General features: G+C 39.1%; 1 protein-coding gene across 6 annotated transcripts; it reads right to left on the bottom strand.

Annotated features, from left to right (window-relative positions):
• Positions 1-1,015: 1,015 nt before the first annotated feature.
• LOC110061038 (uncharacterized) lies at positions 1,016-25,566 on the bottom strand. Of its 6 annotated transcripts, XM_089280296.1 has the most exons (18): positions 18,887-19,083; positions 18,702-18,748; positions 16,624-16,712; positions 14,518-14,582; positions 14,205-14,320; positions 13,741-13,803; positions 13,342-13,407; positions 10,949-11,086; positions 10,323-10,376; positions 9,841-9,889; positions 9,703-9,744; positions 8,872-9,000; positions 8,221-8,267; positions 7,882-7,956; positions 7,707-7,778; positions 7,146-7,206; positions 6,413-6,552; positions 1,016-6,047 (listed from the first exon to the last, which is right to left on the bottom strand). In XM_089280296.1, exons 1-18 carry the CDS (start codon positions 18,950-18,952, stop codon positions 2,390-2,392), a joined length of 4,977 nt encoding a protein of 1,658 aa, XP_089136422.1. In that variant the 5' UTR covers positions 18,953-19,083; the 3' UTR covers positions 1,016-2,389. The 6 variants fall into 6 exon arrangements, with proteins under 6 accessions (XP_089136422.1, XP_089136421.1, XP_089136426.1 ...); XM_089280295.1 differs by lacking the exons at positions 18,702-18,748; positions 18,887-19,083 and adding an exon at positions 25,148-25,566; XM_089280300.1 differs by lacking the exons at positions 18,702-18,748; positions 18,887-19,083 and adding an exon at positions 24,666-24,697.
• Positions 25,567-25,603: the final 37 nt, after the last annotated feature.

Here is a 25,603-nt window from a genome sequence, read left to right as displayed (position 1 = left end):
TGTGCCTTATTTTTAAAAGTGTGGCGCCTTTTTTCAACTGTGTCGCAGTTTTTCGAAGTGTGCCGCATTTTTAAAAGTGTGACGCATTTTTCCAAGTGTGCCGCATTTTTTGTAGTGTGCCGCATTTGCGAAAGTGTGGCGCGTGTTTTCAACTGTGGCGCATTTTTCCAAGTGTGTCGCATTTTTAAAAGTGTGGCGCATTTTTCCAACTGTGACGCATTTTTCGGAGTGTGGCGCATTATTCCTACTGTGGCGCATTTTTGCAAGTGTGCCGCGTTTTTCCGAGTGTGCCGCATTTTTTCGAGTGTGCCACATTTTTCTGAGTGTGGCGCTTTTTTAACAGTTTGGCGCAGTTTTTCAAGTGTGACGCATTTTTCCGAGTGTGCCGCATTTTTAAAAGTGTGGGGTATTATTCCAACTGTGGTGCATGTTTCCAAGTGTGCCGCATTTGTGAAAGCGTGGCGCATTTTTGAAAGTGTGGTGCATTTTTCCAAGTGTGCCGCATGTTTTCGAGTGTGCCGCATTTTCCCGAATGTGCCGTATTTTTAAAAGTGTGGCGCATTTCTCCAAGTGTGTCGCATATTTCGAATTGTGCCGCATTTTTCAAGTCTGACGCATGTTTTCAAGTGAGCTGCATTTTTGTGACCCATTTGTCCAGGTGTGAACCTTTTCTCCAGGTGTAACCCATTTTTCCCGGTGTGAGCGATTTGTCCAGATGTGACCCAGAAATTAGAGCCCATGTCTTGCTGGGTATTTCAGAGTCTCATGAATCTCGTCATGAAAATCGTACAAGGACAGCCACGAGGAAAAAATCCAGCAAGATTTATTGTCCACCCAAAAAATCATGCACAACCTAAATGTGAGAAAAGAAATTTCATACTCCAGAAAGTTGCCCATCCCCACCCCTGAAAGGTGTAATGGTTCATCCTTGGCAGAAAGATACCATGTTGAGGCCCAAACTTAATCAAGGACTTCACGACTGCGTTTTACTGTAAAACAATGTGAAGAAACAAAATCACAATAAATAGTTTATTTAAGACTTGACAACTCAATTAAATATTACTATATGTGATTCTGTACGAAACATCGCTCGATAAACATGATTTTCTGATCGATCAAATTAAATTCTGCAAAATTACACATCAATTTAAAAAATTGGCTGAAAATTTTTCTTTGAGAAACCAAGGTGACACTAAATTTGCTGCCCGAATCTTAGTGTTTCAAATACGAGTTCAGTGGTTTCAAAAATACTGGGTGAAATTTCACATTGTCCATGACGACCCAATTTCTAATTTGAAAGTTGTTTTGTATTTCACAAAATATTACATAGGAAACTTAATTTTCGCAAACGAGTCTGAAAAACGACGTCAGAAAAGAATGCAATCATTTCATGAGTGACTCGTGAGTTCAAGTCTTGTCTGATTGATTCCGTAATTCTCTTGCGAATTTGTACTTAGAAAACACAAGCGTGGTCAACGAAATCTTGTCTGTTCAAACGATTGCATTTAAAAATATATAGTGATTCTGTCCGTATTCGGTCAAGTACTGCAAAGATGCGTTTTGAATACACTGTTCTCGATATTCTAAAATACAGCCCGGCAGCGAGGCCTGGAGGACACAAACAATGGAAATTGAATGGCATGTATCTCTAGGCCTCGCTATTAAGCTGAATTATAAGGTATCGAAAGGATCCTATAAGTTCATTTTCAAGGTGGTCAAGTGACATTTCTTGGAACCTTTAGCGTGACCTATCTTTTAAAACTTTCCCCTGTCCGATATCTGTAACAAGAAAAATGTGTCGGACTGCTTAACAAAAACATATCAAAATTAACTTACGTTGAACACGTCTTTGTTGAACCAGAACATTCACAACAAATATAAATTGGCTTTGAATTAAAATTTCAGAAAAATTCGCTGTTCCACTGAAAGAGAACAGACCAAGAATAAAACTACGTCTAATTTGGTGGCTAAAATTCAAACTCTTTCTCCTTAAAAATGACTATGTACAACGGGTAATTTTCTTCAGAAATTATCTATTATGTATCTGCATGCATAATTTATATATCAAAATAAAAACAATTTTCTTGAAAATATGCAAATTTATGACGATCCCACATGAACAAGAGCGGCTTTCACTTGAGTGACTCAAGCAATTATAATGACCAATCACAACACAGTCGCAAACGACACAACCAATGAGAACACGAAGCAATTGATACGTCACCAGCGCAAAGCGCGGTAAAACAAACGTGACCAAGTCGTGATTGGTCGAGTAGGTCGCGGAAGCGCTACGAGCCAATCATAGAGCATTTTGAGCAAGACTATTCCATTTCTATAGTACTTTCGACACCCAATTGAAACTCGCTCTACTCCCGCCAAGCGTTGATCTCTAACTAATATTACTAATGTTTCTTTGATTCTTGGAATCTAAAACTTGAATAGTCTCCTTCACGCTTTGACAAGTATCCCGGCGGTCGTTAAATTCGACACTGGCATTTTTCTTGAGTTTGTCTTCAGGGGAAATTTCAGGGAAAAATACGTCCTTGTCTTCCCGTCGTTGTCTATGCTCAAGAGGGCTCCAGTCACGAGGCAGTGATGACGAACTCGACGAACCATCAACTCTCTTCCTGAATTCAATGGTGTAGCCAACTCCACGATGGGAACCCGACGAAACCGTTGCGGTCACATCCGAAACCGACCGACGACGCAAAGCAGGCTTGTCGGTTGCACGAGTCATCTTCGGCATCGATTCGTGCCGACGAAGCGAGTTGCTTTTGTTTTCGCTCTCTTCGTCGCCTTTCCGACTGTCCTTATCGTAATCCCGTACAATATCTTCAAAGATCTGCCTTCTCTGCTTTACATTCGCAAAGTTTTCATTGTCCAACTCAAGGTTCTCCTTTTCAGAATCTAGGTTTTCTTGAGCTTTCAAAAGAGAAATGTTTACCGCACTGTCACTCACGACATCCATTTTGTCTTCGCTGATTTTTTCCACAGTGTTCACTTCGTTTCCTTCATCTATATTCTCGTCAGAACCCGTGCGTGGAACTATGAAAAATTTCGGAGCTTCGTCGCTTGACTTGGGATCACCATCTTTTGATGTTTGGCTCTTAACCTTTTCCCCATCCTGTGTGACACGAATGATGCCTTCCAAATGCTGAGCCTGTTCTTTTACTCTAACCACGCTTGACGTATCCACAGCGATCTCGCTGTGCTCTTCGTCTTCTCCCTTTATCTGCTCGATCTCCTCGCCTCGCTTTTCCGTTGTGTCGACTTCCTGACGACCTTCTTCTGCATCAACAGTTTCGAGCACGGCAATGTCACTGCCCGCCAACTCCTGCTCTAGCTCTTGTTTGGATTCCGCAGAAGTAGTTTGCAGGCGCTCCTCGATACGCAGTTTTTCTCGTTTGACCAAACCAGACACACTTTCGTTGTCCTGGTTTTCTTCTGCACATTGCTCAACTTCCGAATCACTTGTTCCCTCAATTTGATATCGCAGTTGTCCTTGATCTTCAACTGGCAGAACGGCCTCCTTGCCAAGAACCAACTCGCTGTCTTTACCATCGTCTTTTTCAACATCTTTGTCGGACTCTTGATCTAATGGCTGTAGCTTTCCCTCGATCAACAGCGTGTGGCGTTTCACTAGACCTTTCTGAAGGACATTCTCCGTGTCCTGTTCACTCCCCTTCTCTTCTATGCCCTCCGGCAATGTAGAGGGTTCTTGTGCTCCCGAGACACCAGTTTCCAGTGCTTCCACGCCCGCCCTCAAGTCTTGCGTGGCGCTCAGCTCATCCTGTTGTGAATCAATAGCCACAAGTCTATCCCCTTTCAAAGGAGATGCGCATGCGTCCTGGTCATCTGTACATCCAGTTTCGTTTCCAGTCTCTTTCTCGACTTTTTTCTCTAACTCTTGATCAAAAGGAGTTATCTTCCCTTCGATTAACAACGTGTGACGCTTGACAAGACCTTTCGGAGGGACGTTATCTGTGTCGTGTCCGCCCTCTGTGCTTTCCCCGTCCTTGGACAACTCAAAAGGCTTTGCTGTTTCTGAATTACTCTTTTCTTCGGCCTCCATACCAGAATTCATATTTTGTACGACATTCACCTCTGTCCGTTCTGTATGGAGGGCCGCACTGTCCGTTTCACCTTCTGAAAGAGATGAAGATCCTTTCTGACCGACTGCAAAATGGCTTTCTTGTCCATCTGGTCTCTCGACACTTTTTTCAATCTCTTGATCCAACGGCTGCAGCTTTCCTTCAATTAACAGCTTGTGTCGTTTCACTAGACCTTTCTGAAGAATGTTTTCTGAATTTTGTTCACTCTGTTCGTCTTTTTTGTCCTCTAGCAATTCAGACGTTACTGCTTGCTGTATAGTAATCTCTGAAGGCTCTGTGCCATCTTGTGAAATAGTACGATTTTCCTGCTCCGTATAGGCGTCCGCGCTCCTTGTTTTCCCCTTTGATACAGATAAACCTACTTCTTGATTGACTTCTCTGGCCTGCTGGTCGCCAGTTCCTTTCTCTAACTCCTCTTGGCCCAAAGGTTGTAGCTTCCCTTCAATAACGGATTCTACGCTAGCACTCACATTGTGCGCAACAGACGGCTTCAATACAACCGGTTGCCTGCTCTCCAATGTTCCTGTTAACTGCGAATCGTTTGACGGTAAATCCCGCGAGTCTTCCTCAAGTACAAAGACACGAGTGTTTCGTTTGATTTTCCCAGTAAAAGACTCTTCACTGATTTGTTCAGAATCTACCTCATTAGACACAGTGCTCTTATCTTTCGGCAAGGTTCCGTCTTCGTCATTAACCAGAGCGTTCTTCATTCGTTCCCCTGCTTTTTCAACATATGCTCGCAGATCTTGTTCTTTCTTCGAAGCAGATATTCTCCGAATATTTACTTCCTTCTTCATATCCTCGTTAACCCTTTTAACAAGCGCTACGACGTTAACACCTCTAAGCTCGTCTCCCAATTCTCCTGCGGTTTGCACTGACTCTGAATCAGCATCAACAGCAAGAGAGCCTTCGACTTCGTCTCCTTCTTGTTTCGCGCTTTTCCTTTCATCACTACCGCCTCGCTGAAGCAACGCCCGCCTTTTCAAACTCTCCCGATGCTTCAGTTCGTAACCTTCTTTGTGCTTCTTTACAACGCCCGGTTCGGGTTCTTCGTTTGGCATACTCTCGTCTTGTTCCTCTTCGGGGATCTTATCGCCTTCTGCAGGCGCACACTCAACACGTACTTCTTCCGTCGACGTCAAAGCAGCATTACCCTCAAGCTCTGGCACATCATCAACACCTTCAAACTTTCTCGAATACCGTTTGACAAATCCGCTTTCAAGTACACCATGCAAGTCGCTCGGTAGGAGACCTTCAAAAGTGTTCTTTACGTCCTGCAAATCGCTCGTCTCTGGTTCATCCAAGCCCAGAATTTGCTTCTTTTTGCGCTCGAAGTCCTTGAGATTTTCGTCGCTTGCGGACCTAGCTTTCGAGTGCAATTCTTGTAATTTCCTTGTTCCACGCTCTCGTAAAGAGCATGACCTACGAAAGTTTCCGATAGATTCCTCATCCTTTCCTTTCTTCTTTTGGTCATCATTTGCCAGAGTAGGATCTGAACTAACTCTTTGTAGCGAAGTCTTGATAGGGATTTCCGAAGCGTGAGAACTGGGTGGTACATAGTTAGGCCCCTCAAGGGCCTCTTTACTGGATTCAGCGGTCGACTCTGGGTCCGGACCAATTGGTGAACTCGTCGAGGGCACACGTTCCGTCTCGTTCCTTTCCAGCGAAGTGCCCTCGACGAGCTCACCTGTACTGTCCAAAGTCGCCCGAAGTACGCCGAGTTCTTTGATACTGACGTCGGGAGACTCCTTGAGTTTTAAAGAGGACTCAGTTTCTATCGGTGCATTATCAACAGTGTCCACGCTTTCTACATGAAGAGCCATCTGGGGATGCTTGTCATTCTCGTCAGCAGAGTTACTAGATTTTTCTTTCCGCTTCTTTACAGCTGCGGCGCTGTTTGACACCTCTACATCGGCCCAATGGTCACGCCGTTTGCTGAAACAACCACCCAAAAAAATAAAAAAACAATCAATAAAAACTCTTGTCCATAAACTACAGGATCTTTCAGCGTTAGACCACTACCTTGCGGAATAACACTCGACAAAAAACCCTTAAGACAATTAACAGGAAGTCTAGATGCTAGATTGCAAAAATCTCGTTGCTGTGGGTCGCTTCGAGAGTCGGGAGTGATGACAATTGAATGGCTGTATTGGCAGACAAGCTGGTGTAGCCTGTAGGACTTCCTACAAAAACGATTTGCTTCACTACCAAACTAAGTTTAGTGGCGTTTTGGTTAACGTACTTGTCAGTTTAAAGCGAGTTCTCCTGTGGTTGGGTTAATTTTTAATTAGGCCAGTTACCTCGAAATCAAAATTCCTTCATACGTAATAAGCTGCTTCCAAAATCCTGCGTTCGGCTGCACAACACTTCTTCGTGCTTTGACGTACTTCATCGTATCACCTAACGACCAGCCATACTCCTTCATGCCATACGCTATCACCTGATACAAAATGAGAAATGAAACTCAGTAAGCTAAGAACTGCACGGATTCGTTCATTCGCTACCTAGTTCCCTCGCTTGTTTGCACACTCACCTGGTCCGTCAATTAAAAATCTGTACATAAAACTTAAGGACGTTCGCGCTAATTGATTCTGCGCATCCTTACTACGCACGCAAAATCAAAAGCCACGTCATGCATCGATGTGCGTGCTAAGTAATAAAATGAACAATGATTGGGCAGAAGGCCATTGCTATAGCTTTGCCTGGATTTATTTCGAAACAAGTAATTCATTGTCTGTCCGCAGTAGAAATTTGAAGAAAATCTATCGAGAAGAACATTTTCGCGCGAACGTCCTCAAGGGAGCTCAGTCACGGTATTTCGAGTTATTTTAGCCGCGTACAAAATTACCTTTAAGTTGAAGGCAACCTGAAAATAACAGTTTACTATGATAGAAAAACACCAAAGAGATAATAATAAACATTAAAGGAACAAGGATGGTTAAGGATTGAGAAGATTAACACGGATTACACTTGACGGACTTGAACAATTCAGGCTAAACTTTTCAAGATGAACATAATTAATGGCATATTTACCGTTGATGCTGATCTGCTGATGCCCATCCTACAATGGACGAGAACTTTTGAGCCTGCATTCCTAAACAAGAAAAGTAAAAAGAGATTGACTGACGACTGGACCGATATTTTTATTCTTTGGATTTCCGCTTCCAGAGCTCTCTATGTGGCACAAAAACACTGGTTCAACATGCAATAACCAATCAGCGCAAACAAAAGCAAACCGGAGACCAATCGTTCTATAGCTTCATGCGCGTTTTCCCGCGCTTGGCAAAGTTCGAAGGTTTCCCGCGCTAACCACTGGACGAATGTTTTCCTGCGCTTGGCACAGCTTCCAACTTTTCCCGCGCTTGGCTCTGATCGCTATAGCCGGACTCCTTGATGTGATTGGTTCATTACATTACTTGTATGTTTGTTGTGATTGGCCAGATTATATTTAAATATGAAGTTGGTTTTGATTAAATTACAAAACCGCTCTTAGAAATCTCTTAACATTAGTGCATTGCATGGCAATACCTCCTGGCTAACAGGTGCGAAAAGCTGTACATGTAGTTAAAGTTTCTCTACTTAATCATTTCTTACTTAGCTCTCTGTATGAATCTGTAAGTGTTATCCCAGTGGTGAAGTAATTCGGTCTCATCCAAGTCATAAACTCTGAGGAAAAAAGTAACAACATTAAGTCACAAAATATGATATCGAAGTGTCTGCCTTCGTAGTACAAAGTGTTTGCAATCAAGAAAACTAAACACACACAAACCTGATATTGTGATAATGAAATGTTCCTGGGAAAAAGTTGTCGATTTCTCTTGTGATGTTCAAAATATACCCAACTCTAGATAATAGAAAAAGAGAGAACAAATAAGTAACATGTCAAAAGAAAACCTCATGTATGCATTCATGTACCTGCAATAAAGTCAGACCTCCAAATGTGGAGATCCACTTTATCAAGCCAACATGAGTTGCTTACAAAAGGTGGTTTCATTAATACTGTGACAGTTATTTGGATGGACAATGTAAATGTTAGTCGCTAAAAGATACTCGTTGCTTCATCAAAAAATTTTCCCTCCTCACAGCTGACAAAAAAAAGTTTACCCACCCATTTTCCTTGAGTTCCTCCAAGTTTGAGGCATTCCATTCAGAACCCTGCAACAATAAAACTATGTTTTTAAAACAGTGATCTTCAAATAATGGTTTAAAAGGAATAATAACACAGAGACAAGCTTTACTTGTAAGAGCTAAGCAAAGGCACCTCAGATGAACTAGCTTTATGTCTACGAGCTGCAATCTTCAGATTACATAGCTGAAATACTATCTGGGATGAATACAGGATTTTAGAAAAGGGGGTGGCAAAGGCGGTCTCCCTTGTAGGGGGGTCCAGGGCATCCTCCCCTGTAAAATGTTTAAAATCGAGGTACCTGGAAATGGGATTTCCAGCATTCTGAGGCCAAGTCAACATGTTATACTATAAAAATGTCTCATTTTTTTTAATTTAGGGAGTTCAACCAAACCCCCTGAAACGCCCCTAGATCAGCCCCAGACCATCTAGAATTTCCAGCAAAACACAGACTCAGAGAACACTTTTTCACATTGACAAAAATGTGTGCATTTTTATATAACAAGACAATTTATTGTTACCAATATAAATGCAAAATAACTTGCAAAGAGACTTCTCATTCATGTTTGATTTGATAAAGATGAAATATTCATTGTAAGCATGATTTGAGTCACGAAGATCGATTTTACTTACAAGGTAAACATGGTCAAATATTTTGGATGCAGAGTCCATTTGTCCCATAATCACTATCATCTCTTTATCAATAAATGACCTGTACTCCTTTAGCTCCATTTGCGTGTCTGCTTCAAGCATGGTTCGTAACTAAAAAGCACAACATATGCATGAATTATGCGAGGTAAGTCACCGGAGTCAACATTGGAAAATACCAAGGTCCACAACTAGCTTAAATAATAAAATGGTCACAGAACAGGGCTTGACATTCAGGAAAAAGCCTTGGGGTCAACTGGCCCCTAAGTTTTCAGATTTAGTCACCAGCAAAAGTATTTCAGTGAAAAGCATGGAAACTTAGACGTAAATGAAAAAAAATTGATTGCAGCGTTGAACTCCGCAGAAGAAAGCTGTGTATCAGAAGCTGTAATAAATATATGATCTTCCAAAAAAGGTAGACCTCTAAGATTTTAACAAGTGTAACTCTTACTTATACTTTATTCTGTATCACACTGAAGTTTCTTTTGATACTAACCAATGCGTACAAATTAACTTGAACTACAATGGGACAAGTGATGGACTCACTGTCATCTGCCACTCCCTTGAGCAAAATACCCAGGGGTATGAACAACAGCTGCCAGTGAAATATTGCAAACAGACAAAAGTAGAGACATATAGAGACCATGGTCCGACTAGCATCCCATCAAAGTGCAGTCAAAAAACTGTTATTACTTCTTGCTACAGGGACAGAAGTTCTCTGCTTGCCTGAAAACCTGCTTATTAAGAAAGATTGACTTTTGAAGGTGAAACTAGAAAACCCTTTCAGTAAGTTCTGTGGATATTTCTCTACATTACCTGTCTACTGGTGACTTCTTCAAGATCGACTCTCATCATCACCTGCAATAGAAAACAGAGTTTATAATTCCAACATTTGCAGACCAAAAATACATAAATAAAAACTGACAATAGGCAGAACTAAAGATAAGCACTAACCTCTCTAAGCTTGTGGCGAATAAGCTTCATGATCAGTTCTTTTTCTTTGCTACAAACAAAATCAGATTATCATTAATATAATAAATTTAATAATTACCAAATGTCTAGTAGCAATACAAAGTAAGATATGTGTTTGAAATTCATATTGTATCAACAAGACATGTTTTGGATGAAACATCATCCATTGTCAGTTTACAAGAATACCAATAGAAAATGATCAATAAATAGTTAAATACTGTGTGATGAAAATAAGAATTAAGGATTAAGACACCAATCAGAAAAAAGTGAAAATATACATGTAACACAAACTAGAGATAACACAAACTAATTAGCATGAAAGGGATAGTAAATTTAGATGCTTAACTTGGGAATTAAAAGAAGGCTAGCAGTAAATTTATCTAAAAGCAATATTATTTTGTCACCCAGAGGCTTACATGTAATTCTCTAATTTTTTTTTTCAAAACAGAACTCAATTGCTGTACCTGGTGCCAATGGGAGATTCAGGACGTTTTGACTCAATGTCATCCATTTGCTCCCTATATTATGAAAATAGACACGATCTTGTTCAAAATTGTGAACTGTTCATACATGCACTGTATGTGCAGAAACATAACTTGTGTATCTGTAGTGTCCTATCAGCATTTTGTGATTTACATTAGTTCTACTGCAAGTAAACCTGTTCATAAATTGGTAAAGAACATAACCCAAGGAACTACATGTAGTATTTGTGTCAACTCAAGATTATAACCCCCTGACTGTCAGAACCAAAGTCCAGCTCAGTATGAAACTCTGACAAGTACTACTGTAGACAGTAGACAGTAGACACACATCTCAGATATCTCCCACAGGAGGAAGCCTCTTGTAAGACTTCTTCAATGTCCTAGCCTCTTACAAGCACTAAATGTACTGCTTTGACCTCCTATTACTGGACATCCCTTGTAAGCAGACATTTGTTTCTTACCCCAAGTCCATTCAAGGGAGGTTTGATTGTACTTGACAGATAATTAATTACAAATCATTACATCTACATGACACGAGTACTGATAAATTACTAAAGATATGTCCATAATATACTACATTAAATTCTTCTTTCCAAGAAGGAACTTACCATTCATTTATACGAAGTCTGTCTGAGGAAATTTTCCTGTAATAATACTCAACCCAAGCATGTGAGGACTCATTCAGATAGTAATAGTTGTGTTTCCTGGCATTCTCACTACACTTGTGAATCCACTGTAAGGCAGTCCTAGGCAAGGAAATTGACAAAACACTTCTTTCAAACACAAGTCGCTAAATTTACACATTTGCATACATGTACAACAGTACTGAATACACGTGTGAGACTTCTGAATCTGAATGCGCATTCATTAGTTTATACACTCATAGAACAGTGTGCTCTTCACTCACAGAACATTGTTCTCTTAGTTCAATTGTAAGTAAAGTACATTTATCAGGAGAATCCCTGGGTGCCCCTTAGGCTTTGTTCACACCAGCAACATAACAACATAAACATAATGACACACATGCATGTAATTAAGAAGGTTATTAATCAGATTGTCATGTTTGTGGTGTGAACATCTTGACATAACAATATACAATACATTGTAATTGCAATGTAATAGCATGAACATAATGACATAAGGAAAAAATCAACCCTCGTCTTTTCCTTTAGTTATGTCTTAATGTCAATGTTCACATTACCATTACCACCATACATGTCACTGATTAAGTTGTTATGTCATTATGCTGTTACGTTGCCAGACAGTGTGAACCAGGCCTCATACATGTCATACGTACAGTGAGCCTGCAAATAACAGTCAGTCACCAGACAATTGTCTGGTAAATTTGAAGTTTTGACAGGTAAAAGCTTAGTCTGGTCGGACAGTCTGACCAGGCATTTCTGCTAAACCAAAAATAATTTAATTGGAAATTTGTGGCCGAATATGGAACAAGTTAATTTATTATACTGCCACTCAATACTACGCAAAAAGGCTTTGTTATTAGTTTCATTTTTATTCCATTTCTGAGAAATAATTTTATCACGTCGAATGCGTTGTCTCAAATTTCATGTCGAATTGTAAACACACCATATCAGCGCCACCATTCAGGCTATGTGTTAATTTACGCATTTTGCGGTGGTGTCTTGAAAGATTGTGAAGCCCCATTTAGTCTGAAAAACTACTTGAATCTGAGGTCTTATATGTTGTTACTTGTTGTTTGTTATGTGTAAGTGTTGTGGTTTTTAGTCGTAATTTGACTCGACTAAGGCCCAGTTCAGACGCCAAACTTTTCATGAGCCGAACTTATTTCGAATTTGGACCGACCCAAATTATCAAAAGTACACCTGTTGATTCAGACGTCGAACTTAATTCACCGAACTTTATTTAGTTCAAACCAAATCACATCGAAATGTCAGCAATTTTCAGACAAAGCGAAAACTGCTTGTAAAATACATTATAATAATTTATGCATTAGGTTCAGCTCATGAAAAGTTCAACGTCTGAATCAAAGCCGTTCCAAAGCCGAAATTCCCGGCTGAGCTAGACGGGAAGAATGGCTGGGCCGTTCCAAATTCAAATAGCCGTTCTCAATTGATTCAAACGCCGAACTTTTCGTGTACTTAATTCAATGTATTTGGTTCAGCTCATGGAAAGTTTGGCGTCTGAATTGGGCCTAAAATATTAAATATTATGCAAATTGAATACACAGCCCAAATTCTCATGTTTCGTTTATCTAAATGCAATTGTTTTCAAAAACTTTAAAACCTCTAAAATGAAACCAAATGTATTGCCAGTCCATATGATCAAAAATCAGTTTTAAAGCTCTATAAAGTTTTTTTTACGTCTGTGGTTCAATATATTTTGAATCAGTTTCCGTGCCACAGACATGTTTTTGTGAAAAGCGTGAATGTACAAATTAGTTGCGCTTTGTAGTCATGACCACTTCCAATTTGAATTTCATCTATCTACGCAAATTTATTTATTCAATTGACCCCAAAAATTGTCGAGGAAAACTTGCTTTCAGAAAAAGTCAAAGAATTCATTTCAGCCAATTTTCAAGTCTCTGAATGTTATTGTGAGTGAGTTTTGGTCAGTTTTTGCACTGACAAGCTGTCCACACGGGAAACTTCATCAAGTGAGTGAAGGCAAACTAGGGATACAAACGTTTGTAAATTTGTCAATTTTCAAGGGGTAAAATAATACCTGACTTACTGCAAAGGTCCCTTTCTGGCACTAGTATCGATTTTACACTCAGTTGACTTTACTTTTAAGCCATTTGAATTTGCAACCAACATTTTGGCGAAGGGTCTGAAATACCAAAATGTCTCAAATGTCTCTTACTTTAAGTTTCTAGTGGCAAAAAAGAATTTGCCCGATCAGACTGGCTTTTTGTCAGGTCAAAACATGTCCTTGGCCTGACAAATGACCAGCTTATAGACCAAAATTATTCGCAGGCTTGTACAGTAATGTAATTATTGACAGTTACATTTAATGAACTCACCACATGGTCTGAACAGATATCGGCTTGAAAATGTGTGATTTGTCTACTGAAGTCATTTTGAAGCCACTGTCAAATTGAAGTAAAAATTGGATGAGATTAAGTACAATATTAGAAAATCTCACCCCTGAGAATGTGTAGAACTTTTCCAGAAAATATCCATACCTCCCCATGGAAGGGATTTTTTTCTAAGGCCCCCCACCCCCCTGGAAATTCCAATTAAGCTTAATTAAGCTTCATACATTTCTTTGCCTTTTTGTTCATTACGGAGCCCCCACCCCCTCCTCCCTGGGATATTCCAATCACTTCCATGGGGAAAGCCTGAAGATTTTCTGAAACTGCACAATCTCAAAAGGCAGGTTTACAAAGTTAGACACAAAGTGACTGCAATTAATTACTCACCCATCACCATCAAGATTAATGGTTGTGTCTCTATACAATGGAATTACCAGACCAATAGTGGCCCTGAAAAGCAAAAAAAATAATCACGTACCATCACACAAGAAAATCAAAATTAACTAAATAAATTACATTTTTGGATGATCAGTTTAAAAACTGATGATTATTTGTAATCATTTGCACTCATAGCATTGGAACCTCAACACTCCCAACATAAAATCTCAAAGCAAGAATATCATATTTACGTTTGTGGATGACACCCTTTTGGGGACTAAACCTATTAAAGCTCCAGTGTGTACCCTGCACAGTGCAGTGGACCTGTAGGTGAAACTCATATAAGTGTTAATGTTTCTGTTCTGTTGTTTCTGATACTGGTCCTTAGGTGTGGGTAGGTATGAGACGATGAAGAGTTTTCACTCTCCAGGCATGAGGCTAGAGTCATCACATATAAAACCTGCTTCGCTTACTTGTCAGTCCAATCCACACCCATGATAATACTCTGTTCTTCTTCATCTTGACCAAATGCTGACACAATTGTTAGATAGCGAATTCTGTTTGGGTACTGGCTTTCCAATTTAACAACCTACGGAAAGAAATGTTGAGACCAGCAAATAGACAATTAATAATTATTGTTTTAAAAATAATTTTGTTATTAACATTAAATTCATACTAACAGCACCTAATTTGTATTACATGTACATATCATAAAATAAGTAATATTTATCCCAAAATGTGTGTACAGTACAGAACAAAAATTGAACCAATCATAATCAGTCTTACGAGTCTAAGAACATCTTCATCCCGCAACAAGTTGACCATGGCCTGCAAATGTAATTGCATCTCCCCTGAAATAGAAATAAAGGTCATGCAAAAAATTGTATGAGTAACTGTTGTTAAAATCGTAATTATGCAATTTACAGTAATTGTTCTCACTTCATAACTGTTGAGTAATTGCAACAGTTTGATCAAAATAATATGGTTATGGCCAATTCAAACCAAGAGAACAATATTTTGCAAATACGTGTCAGGGCTGTTGTTAAATATTGGAGAATATAGTATAAAAGACTGCAATAGACCAAATGGTGCATACCAGCAGAGCTTATATAATTATCATTTTCCATAGTATGAAGAGACTAGCTAGAAGTATGGTAACTCCGAGCATTTAATTCACCAATACCCATTTATACACTTGTTCTACAGCTGGAATATTTCCCCCACAGCATATGCTTTCACTGGCTACTCCAAGTTCACTTACGTTCCTGACTTCTGACAAATTATGAAATAATTTTGTTTCTCACCAAATACATGTGATAAGAGGGGAACATTGCACTGTTAACCTGGACTATTTAATTTTGTTTTCCCTGGTTACATTTTCCGATTAACTCATTAAACATTACTTCTTTCTAGGTGTTTGTTTACAGACCAACATTTGCCAGTTAAATATGACATCTGTTTTCACTGGAAATCTAACCCAGAATTTAACCCGCTGACTCAGAAGATTCAAATTACAAAAGCACCCAACTTTAAAAAATGGCTGAGAGAGGAAGTGCTTTATGACTTCTTTTGTACTGATTCTAGCTATATTTATGCAAAAGAGAAGGCATTTCTTCAAGAGGATGCAATTAATGTCCCCAGAAAATTCATTTAAAGAGGAAGATGTGACGAAATGCTGTAATGCTGGAACAGCGATGCCATGTCATAGGTAGGGTTCTGGCCGAGGAACTGGCAGGAGAATCTAATGGGACCGTAGGAATGGTACACCAAAATAAATGAGAAGGACTGTTGAATTCATCTGCCATTTTAAAAGTTCTGTTTCGCAAACTGAACCGCAATGCGAGCGTCTAGAAAATAAAACTGCCAGGTTCTTTAGCAGGCGTCTGTCACTACACAGTACATGTATGTGATCGGCTGAGGCATTGACTAGGAGAGGTTATACCATCTTGGGAGGTAGTATGACTTGGCGTGAATTTCCAGTCATATTGGTGAGATAACTGCTTGTTTTTTATGGTGAAAACAGAGTGCTTAACTCAAGATGAACTGTTTTCACTGCATTTCCAGACTTTTCCGACTTTATCTAGCCAAAATTGTCCTAGTGAAAGCACAACCCTTAAATTTTGGCTTCACCTCAGGAAGCATTTACTATTTTAGAGATCAATTAAACTGATTTCTTAACATATTTTACCACGTAAAAACACTTAATAACATCCAACAAACAAGACATATTTGACCAAAACTGAACAACATGTTAAGTATATAGCTGAAGTTTACTAGTGGAAAGTAACATGCGCTCTTACTGGCTGATTTATGGTCATGGGGCAAGTGCTAAATCTAAATGTCACCTGGTAAGCAACAATAATATTATTTAGCAATTGCCACCTGCTCCTCCATTAACCAGAGGTAATATTTTGACTTAGGGTAGTCCTTCTGGTCTTATTACAGTGGAAACCCATTAATACAGACACCAAAGGAACATGATAAAGTGTCTGCATTATCTGGGTGTCTGTATGAAGCAGGCTAATTTAAGAGAAAATATATGAGCTTTTTAGTTGTCGGGACAATGAAAACTGTCCGTTAGAAGCAGGCGTCCGTATTAAGCAGGTGTCCATAGAGCCAGGTTTCACTGTACTTTACAAGTTATAAAACTCAAGAAACACTTATTAATTAAGTTGGGAAAACGTGTACTCAGTTTTGTCTTCCCTTGACTCTTGATGCTTCCCTCAACTTCCTGGGAAAACAAACTGTTTCCTCCAGGACCAGTAATTAAGTGTATAATATAATGTAAGTCAGACAGTTTTGAAATCTCAAAGCTACTGTAACTGCTTGACTGCTTGATTAAAGGAAACTTCATTTGCATAAGAAGAGATTGTAATCCTTTTGATTCCTTACCTCCATGTTTGGTAGCCTGCCGAGCGAAGTCTCCATCGGGTAGTGCATATGCTGCTCCTTTGGATGCAAAGAACCCTTCAAAACTTGACCTGAAAAAAAAAGTAACAAGCATAATTATATAGTGCTAAACTTCGAAAAAACAGAGTATATCGAGACAATTTTAGAGCTTAAATATTTCTTTTCCCACCTGGATATGATAATCTGTATATTTTGTTTCATAATAATATTATTAACTGTCACTAGCAAAGTTACATGTTGATGCTGATGACTGTACTATTGTGAGTAACAAATTAGATCCAGCTATGAGAGGATTAGAAGTTTGAATGCAACTGCTGCAACAGTAATCAATTTCTTTTTTTATTTCAGACCGAATAATAATTATTATTTATTGTATGCATGTTCACAATGTGTGCTTCAGAAATGTGAAACAATAGACTTTAACCAACACCAGGAAAGTAACAAACACATAAAATCTTAACAAGATCGGCAACATTAAAGAGCTTAAAACTCTTAGAAGAGTTCAGTTGTGACAATACTCTCTGCAGGGATCCAAAGCAACTTAGACCAGATACGTTTTGAAAACCCAATTTAAGATTGCATGACCAAAAAAAACAAAGGAAACCCTGAATGGAACAATGGATCAAAATAACCATTAGTAAATAAATCTGTTAAGTGCATGCCAAATTAATCCTTTCTAATTAAAAGCATTATCCAAAGCTTCCCATCTTATAAGGGGGGATTATTTAAGGGAAGGTGCTAAGTTCAGGGTGGGTCTTACATGTAAGAATACAATCCACACAAATTTCTAAGTGTCTAACAAAACTTGTTATTCCAGTGGCACGTACAACATTATATTAATATATGTAGGAAATAACCACTGGAAACCATTACTAAAACCATTTCTGTACCTACATGTGATAACAGACCATGCTTTCTACTGTTTCTGTTGTTTAACTACACAATTAACCACGAGGGATTTTATATCCGATTCCCCAACAACAAGATATCATGTGCTAAATAAAATGCAGGTGATTAACCACAGTTATTTACGCCTTCTTCCAACATTTCAAGTGGGGTTATTGTGCAGATAGAACATTGTAATAACACAAAGCATTGCATGGTCTGTTACCTTAACAAAATGAGTACAATTTCCATGTGGTGGGCCGTTAAAACAGTCCACAACATTTTGACCAATCAGAACATACATGTAGTATACTGATAAGCTAAATATATCGTCTTAGAAATGTGTATTAAATATCTGCCAGGAGGACAGCAGTTAAGTTTTTCTTCGCCAAAAATTGGAAATATGTGAATTCGCTCTTGTGCGACACGACCCTAAATGTAAATGAAAAAATGTGACAAAATATTCTGCAAGAAAACTTTCATTGAAATTTCCCCATAATACACTTATTGACACAAAAGAGACACTGATGCCAACATTGAATAAAACAATTTCCTTTGGCCAGAAAGTGACAAAATGGAATTCTTACATAGACTGACCACATCTGTATGCCCTCTATTTTTGGCAAATTATTTTGGTCTTTGGCTTTTAAATACCGACGCATTACAATCTTTATCTGGCTCTCAATCTCTCAACACTTTTGACCCCAGCAATTCAAGCTAATTCAAGACCATTCATTCAAAATAACTGACAATCTAAGAAAGTAACAAAAGCTCATTTCACAAAATACATTCCAAAGAAATAACGTCCAAAGTTGTGAGAAAAGCAAAACTCGAAGGGTGAACGAGACAAAACAAGAAGGAAAAATTATGCAACTGGCCTAGATTAGTTAAGTCACATCTAGATTTGGTTTTTATCAATCACTCTTCACCGACGAAACAAATTTTTAGAGCTAAACCTTGCCTGTGATTTTAATTAAACCAGATTGCCTCGATGCTTGGCATGTAACCAAAGAAAGACAGGCCTGAACACGCTTAAAAGTCGACAACGAAAGCAATTTCCTCATAACAGAGCCGAACTATCAGCGAAACAAGATACAGCTGTATGTCTCTCACAGATCAATACGAACTTGACGTGTCGTGATTCACAGTCAAGAAAACCAAATAAAACCACTTACGCTCTAGATCGATTCAGCGAACTATCTTCCTGATCTTCGTCAACGTCCTAAAAGTGTATCAATCAAATAAAAGGTCGGCACAAGGCAGAATTGTGCAGAAAACTTCACGACCATAAAACATGATCATGACAAAAGATACAAGATTGTCAACATCGACGAAGGTGTGTGCAAAAACTGCAGTTTACCGATTCCGTGCCTAAGCTCGTACATTCCGATGTCGACGGAGACCTCAACACAGTCACTAAAGACATATTGGACCGAGTATATCACATCGCCAAAGGCTACGACTGCAAAGTGCATCTAAATCACCGATCAAAATCCCGACAACAGTTTTGCTTGGGTCATGTCCAGCTTACGAAAATAAAAGATTTGGCCGCTACAGCCGCTACTGCGCATGCTCTTTGTTTGCAAGCCTCGTTTCAGCTAAATTTCTTGTTTTCGCGGCCTTTTCACACACTGTTAGCGTTGTTTACAAGACCTTACCAGAGCAATAAATCTTGGAAAGTCTCAGAGAGTAAATCGAGGTGCCACATCATGCCTTTCCGTCCATTTGTGAAGGCGAGTCGCCTGCGACAAGAAGATGACGGAGAACCGGCGAAAAGCACGCTTGACTGAACTCGCCCACCGGAAGTCAGCGTGACATAACCTTGTCATATTCCTTGTCATAACAATGCCCACGCGAGAACTTCAGTCGACGGGAAATGAACAATTTTAACCGCAAAAAACAAAAAGAAGGTGCCGTCTTCTCATTGTTTATGAATCCATACAAATGATTTCTCAGCTACGATCCACAAGTTCGTTCCCCGTTATTTTTCCTTGGCTTACTTCATCTGCGGTATGTCAAACAGATTTGCACGTGACAAAATTACCCGGGAGGGTACTTGAAATGATCTCATTGGAGCTTCTGGTAATGTCTACAGTCTACGTGAAAAAGTAACGCAATTCAATATCATCACAATTTGATAAGATCTTGTTCTCTTGCAATGGAGAACGTGTATTGCAAATATGTCCATCAGCTTGAATTAGAATCATTCAAAACATTCAACACCCGAATTACTATTTCATATTACAGAAGAACAAAATTAACTATGGGAAGATTAAAAGTCAACACTGATTTTTTGCTAAAGTTGCGGGGCTTGTTTTCTTCAAAATTGATTTAAAACGTTAAGAAATTCTGGCTATTTCTTACACGCAAACAACACGATATTTTTGCTTTATTTCCCTAACAACAAACCCTCGGAAGTTGTTATTCAGTGTTATCCCATTAACCAACTTCCTTCTTCTCTAATTCTGAAGTTTTGTGTCGCCATTGAACGGAAAACTAATCGTCTCAATTTAAAAACCGTGGCTGTAATGTTCGTTTGCCGGAAAAACGAAAATGTTTGAATTCCACTATTCTCTCTTCGCTCCCTTCCGAACCGGTAGTGATTCAAAATCAGCGAGCAATATACAGGGCAATATACAAGGCACGCCGGGAGGAATGTACTCACAGATACAACCTGCACGAAAGCTGACAGAATCTCGCGTAAACGTGTGTGATCGCTCGACACTGATGCACATTCAAGAGAACACGAAATAGACATAAAGCTATGATAAGAATGAAAACAATTGAACAGGCTTATTATAAGCGCTCCGGTGACCTTGGCATTGGGTACCAGTCCCTCCTTACGAGGAGGGGCGCGCACGTGGAGAGGTCATGTAAGAAGCTAGTGGGAGGGTATCCAATTAACAATGGCTTATACAGAGGGGCTCCACCCTAATGACCAAACCGTTACTATTGTATAAAACCATTGTTTTGGCGGAAAAGGTAGCACTGTGTTGAAAAAGGTAACGACACCTCTTTCACATTCCTTCAGAAGGTTACTTTTATAGAAAATGGTACGCCTTTAATATACAGGGATAATCTAAGTTAACTCCATCCCTTAGGGCAATTAAGGTCAGCTTTTCACCCACTCCAGTGTCAATTTTACTAATATTCGTTGCAGAAAACTGAAGATGGAATGTATGTATTCAGTACAAAAGTTTTCAGCATTTTTCTTTCAATGCACTTATTTTAGCACAGTAGACTTCCTTAATCTTAGTTTAGAGCTTAGCATGGCAGAGGGGTTTTAAACTTAAGTCTATTAGATCTTTACAGTTGACATATGTCACAGACTGAAAGTAAACAAAAACATTCGATTTACCTCAAGGACATTAATGTTTTATCGCAAAGGAACAATTGTTTGTACAGTGAGTTCGCCCGTTGCGTAAGTTGCGAGGTTGTAACGAGTTCTAATATTTTTCTTGCGTGACAAATTCCCATAGACCATTAAATTATTATAATCAATGTTGTTGTGATGTAATTCTGCTAGTTAACCAAAATAGCAGAGACCGGAAAAGTTTTAATTATGTCAGGAAGCAATCTATTGTCAGTAGAGTAAACAATAACTAGAGAAACGAAAAAACATTACTGACAAAGGTAAACAGAACGTGCCAATGTATTGATGTACTGTCGCTTTTGACGACATTGTACATCAAGCAGAAGGTATTTTATGTCAAATAAAATGCCTTCATTTCTGCTTGGAATATCAAAGAGAACATACGAGAAAATTACTTAGCAATTTTGAAGCCTGTTAAATTCAGTTCGCTTCGCGATTTCAAGTTTTTTCTTGTTCATTTCCGCCAAGGGTGAGGCGCGCGTGACCAGAGCGCGTGAACTTTTATAATTTGATCGAAGTTTCAATAAAAATTTCATTCCGTACGCGGTTTAGATATACAAAGCAGCCTTTTCAAAACTATACTGCATGTCGTGTTATAAAATAGTTGCCGACCTTAACGATGCCCAATTGCACAGTTCTTTGACCCTCTAAATCATCGAATTTGCCCGATCGTAAATTACCGAACAGCAGATACTGATATTATGACCTTCGCCTTCGGGTTTGCAAGTTGGTTACGCCTGTTATGCGAAATCAGATATCTCGCTTCGATCCCTAAAGTTTTTGCCAGATATAAACAAGCCGAAACAAAAGAAATTAAGCTGTATTATTGAACAAGCAAGGTCTTGAAACCTGCTAAGGAAATGAACCACTTCTCGATGACAATAAAAATAATTCTCTCTAGTAATACAATAATAATTGATCTTTTGACTATAAAAGGAAATTTTTCAACCTAGCTTTGTACAAGCAACGTTTAATCTTGAGCTTTGTTTTGCTAAGCAAGAGTCAAAATCCAGTCGTTTCCTTATTGTCCGCATACACCTCGATCGCTGACGAGAAAGACCCCAAATTGTGTATGTTTAGGCGTCCGATCGCCAGTGTGGCAAAGAAATATCTTACACAGGAATGTTCTGATTGCAGGCTGGTGTGCCTGGAGCACAAGGAAACCAAAAGAGTTGTGCTACGACGAGTTTACAGTGGACAACGATCACGAGCTTCGCGCAAATCTACTTGATATTCATAAACACGTACATTTCAGGAAAACGCACTCACCTTTTGGTAAAGAGTCGGAAATTCTTAGCCTTTTTCGCCGCCCGGCGAAATACTTGCAGAATTCCACGATTTCCAGAGGACATTGTTATCTTGTCTTTTCGAGCACTTTTATACTGTCATATCCTAAACTTGAGTGCGGTGTTCAGATAATCGCCGCGAATAATAATATTTTGAAATTCAAGTCCCACCGGGTTTAACCCAGTGGTAATGCGACCCGCTCATAAATTATGCCATTGTCGTGCGCAGAAACGGTTTATGTGAATACCGCGTGCCAAAATGTCTTCAAATCTGTCTTCTGGACCCGTAACAACGCTTTTCATAAACGTGCTCTTAAGCCACGATTCACTGATTCTAAGCTAATTATATTGTCGTTATAGGACGTTATGATTTGTTAATCCTAGTGGAAAGCCGTGTCAATATTTTAGCAACTACTTTAATTTATGTGCATATTTATTAGTTGTTCTAGTTCTGTGTCAATCACACACGATCAGAAAACACCGTGCCGAGTCGACATGATGAGGGATTTGCTTGTAACGTAACCTTTTATGGTCGAAATGCTCTGGTAAAATTTTTTTTTCTTATGAAATTAAATATCACATTATTTAAAAACTGACACTTATTTCCTTTTAGTTCGATTGTTATTTCCGCAAGGTCCGCAAGCCGAAATCTGAAAATCGGATCAAACCTTTTGCTCGAAATTTGTAGCGCAGAAGAAAAAAAACTCGATAAAATTTAACTGTGGAATAACAAAATCGATGGAAATTTCTTTTCTTTCATAACGTCTATATTGTGCGCTTCTTAACATATATATCTAATATACAAAGAAGGGTTTGGCGCAGGAGACATCGCAACCTGTTAGCTTCAGCTCTTTTAAATAGCAACGCCCCCTTAATTTTCAAGTCTTATTTAATGGGTTAGTTTTTGGTGTAATTGATATGGGAATTTTCACGCAAATCACTCGGATTTCGAAGATCACAAACGAAATCAAAATATACGTTAGCCTGCAAAACAGCCGAGAACTTGGTTCCCATTTGTTAGGCTAACCACGACGTCTCCCAGCTCCCGTCAACGAAACGTTCCAGGGAATAAAACTGGATTCGCACTTGACTTCGTCAGTTAAAACAAGCTCTCGACAACTCAAACTTCAACCTTACCTGCCAACCTTTTCCGCTCGTCCCCAGATTGCTCTCAACTCGCCTTGCAGTTTAAAGAACATGATAAGGACTTCTATATTTTCATAGCCGCATCAACAGTGCCGGGAAAGCGTGGAGAATTTCTCAGCTGAGATTAGACGCACTAGAATAATTTTTTTGATTAGTTCTGCTTGTTTCGATCGCGTACTGCCACAGTCAGGCTTGATCCGCGTCTTGCACGTACTAAAACTATTATGACAAAACTTGTTTACTACCGTGAGCTATAAAACAATGCCGTGACAGGTGAATATTTTAACGGCGCGCGTCACTCTTTAAATTAATCGAAACACAACATTGTACGATGTTTGCTTTGTATCCTTAGAAACGTCGCGTTTCGTTCTGTCGGAAACAATAAGTTTGAAGAAGAATTGTCGGTGTAGTCATACTGGAGAGCTTGTTTCGTCTGAATTGTCAAAAGGCTTAAGTGTAACAGGTGTCTGGGAGCCGGAGATGCACTCCAGTTTTAAAATGTAACAATGACAGAGCAATTTTTCTACTTCCGTATCACGTGCGTTGTCTTTTGAACAAAGATACGAACTAGTGAACGAAAGAAGAAAAATAAACGAACAAAAAATTGAATTGACCAACGAGAAGGAGGAACGAAAGTGGAAAAAAACTAAAGAACGAACGAGCGATCAAACTAAGGAACGGATGAAAGGATGAAACAGCAACAAAACAGAATATGATTTAGCCGACTGAGAGTTAAACTAGAACCAAGCGAATATCAGTTGTCAGTACACGAAACGGGATGTAGTGTTTTGCATGATGGAGTGAGATTGACCTCGTAATTCATGAGTGGTTTCGCGTGAGAGTCAAGTGTCAACTTATATAGTCCGTCAAATGCAATGCTCGCGGTACCTTTTAAATACTGATTGAGCGAAGCTTACTTGAGACGAGAGTGGTATTTGATACTTCACTACTTCATTATTAAAAATCCCAATTAAAACTCTCAACATTTAAAATCTAACCAAGAATTATTGTCAAACTGCTTAGAAGTTGTAGGTGCTGTGACTGAGAATCGATCAGATTCCCATCTTAGGCCATGTTCTTGAATACATTTTTTTTAATGTCAATAAGGAAATTTGAATACTTTTGGTTGAAATTTCCGTGTATCCACCATTATATGTCATAAATATAATATCAAAAATCAAATCAGCAACATTTATCATGTGTTATTTTTGGCGAGAGATCACATTTAGAGTTACCATGGCAATAACTGCATCGGTGCGATTACGTAGGACTGATAATTTGTATTCTTCGGACTACAGACAGACAAATGAAACGGAAGTTAAGAACCTCCTTACCTTGTGCATATATGCATATGACCTCGCACATCATGATCAATAAAATTCAAGACAGTCTACATTCCTAAGGCCGGGCAGAGCTTCCCTAGAGATCAGAAGAGCTAATGTCTAAATTGTTTTCCATTTTGCGGCATCGTCTCTGCATAAATTTAAAATCAGCATGGAGGGTAGTAGCTACTACAATTTATTTGGCAGGCACTTCCGCGTACGAACTCTACAAAATCAGTCCTGGTAGAGCGTAAGATTCGCTCGCTAGTTATTTCTCAGTTTAGGGATAGAATTTCTCCTACCTGGCCGGCACAGAGATAATGATATCAACACTTTTCGGCCCAGTGAGGTTTTATAACTTATATACAAGCTATTACATCATAACCTGTTCCAGGAGTTAAGTTAATCTTATTTATCTCTTGCCGCTTTCTATCTGCTCCTAACTAACTCAACAAGCTATTGTAAGTAGACTATTCATGACTATTACACCACACCTTTGTAGTAGCGATTCCCCGATGAGAGAATTACAGATACATTGAAGAACTGGAACAACAAAGGCCGAGAGCTTCGTGGAAACAGAACTCGCTGCCATATCAGTTCGATCAGAATACATGAGAATAACTGACCTTGTGAACTCTTTTTATCTTTTCAATCTCAATGCGGTTCGTTGGTCTTGTGACCGAGATGAAATTCAATCTACATTCAAAATAGATACTTCCTCATATTTTGCTCCTCCAGCAATAGTTTGGTTCCTTGAGGAGTTAGGGAGGAACTAAGTACAAAGTGAAATTTAATGCTTCGTTAGTAGGGACTATATAAATTCAACGTTAAAGCTTGAAGCTTAAAAACTTGAGAACACGTAATTTTCTGAAATTCAGCTAAAGGTGCTCTACCCTTAGTCAATGCCAATTGTGTGGCAATCATCATCATCATCGTCATTGTTTTCGAAA

This window comes from Orbicella faveolata, unplaced genomic scaffold (assembly GCF_042242905.1).
Source record: "Orbicella faveolata isolate gen_17 unplaced genomic scaffold, um_ofav_v1 contig_47, whole genome shotgun sequence".
Taxonomy (NCBI): Eukaryota; Metazoa; Cnidaria; class Anthozoa; order Scleractinia; family Merulinidae; genus Orbicella; species Orbicella faveolata.
The sequence above is the reverse complement of the archived record's forward strand: the minus strand, read 5'-3'. Positions and strand labels throughout refer to the sequence as shown.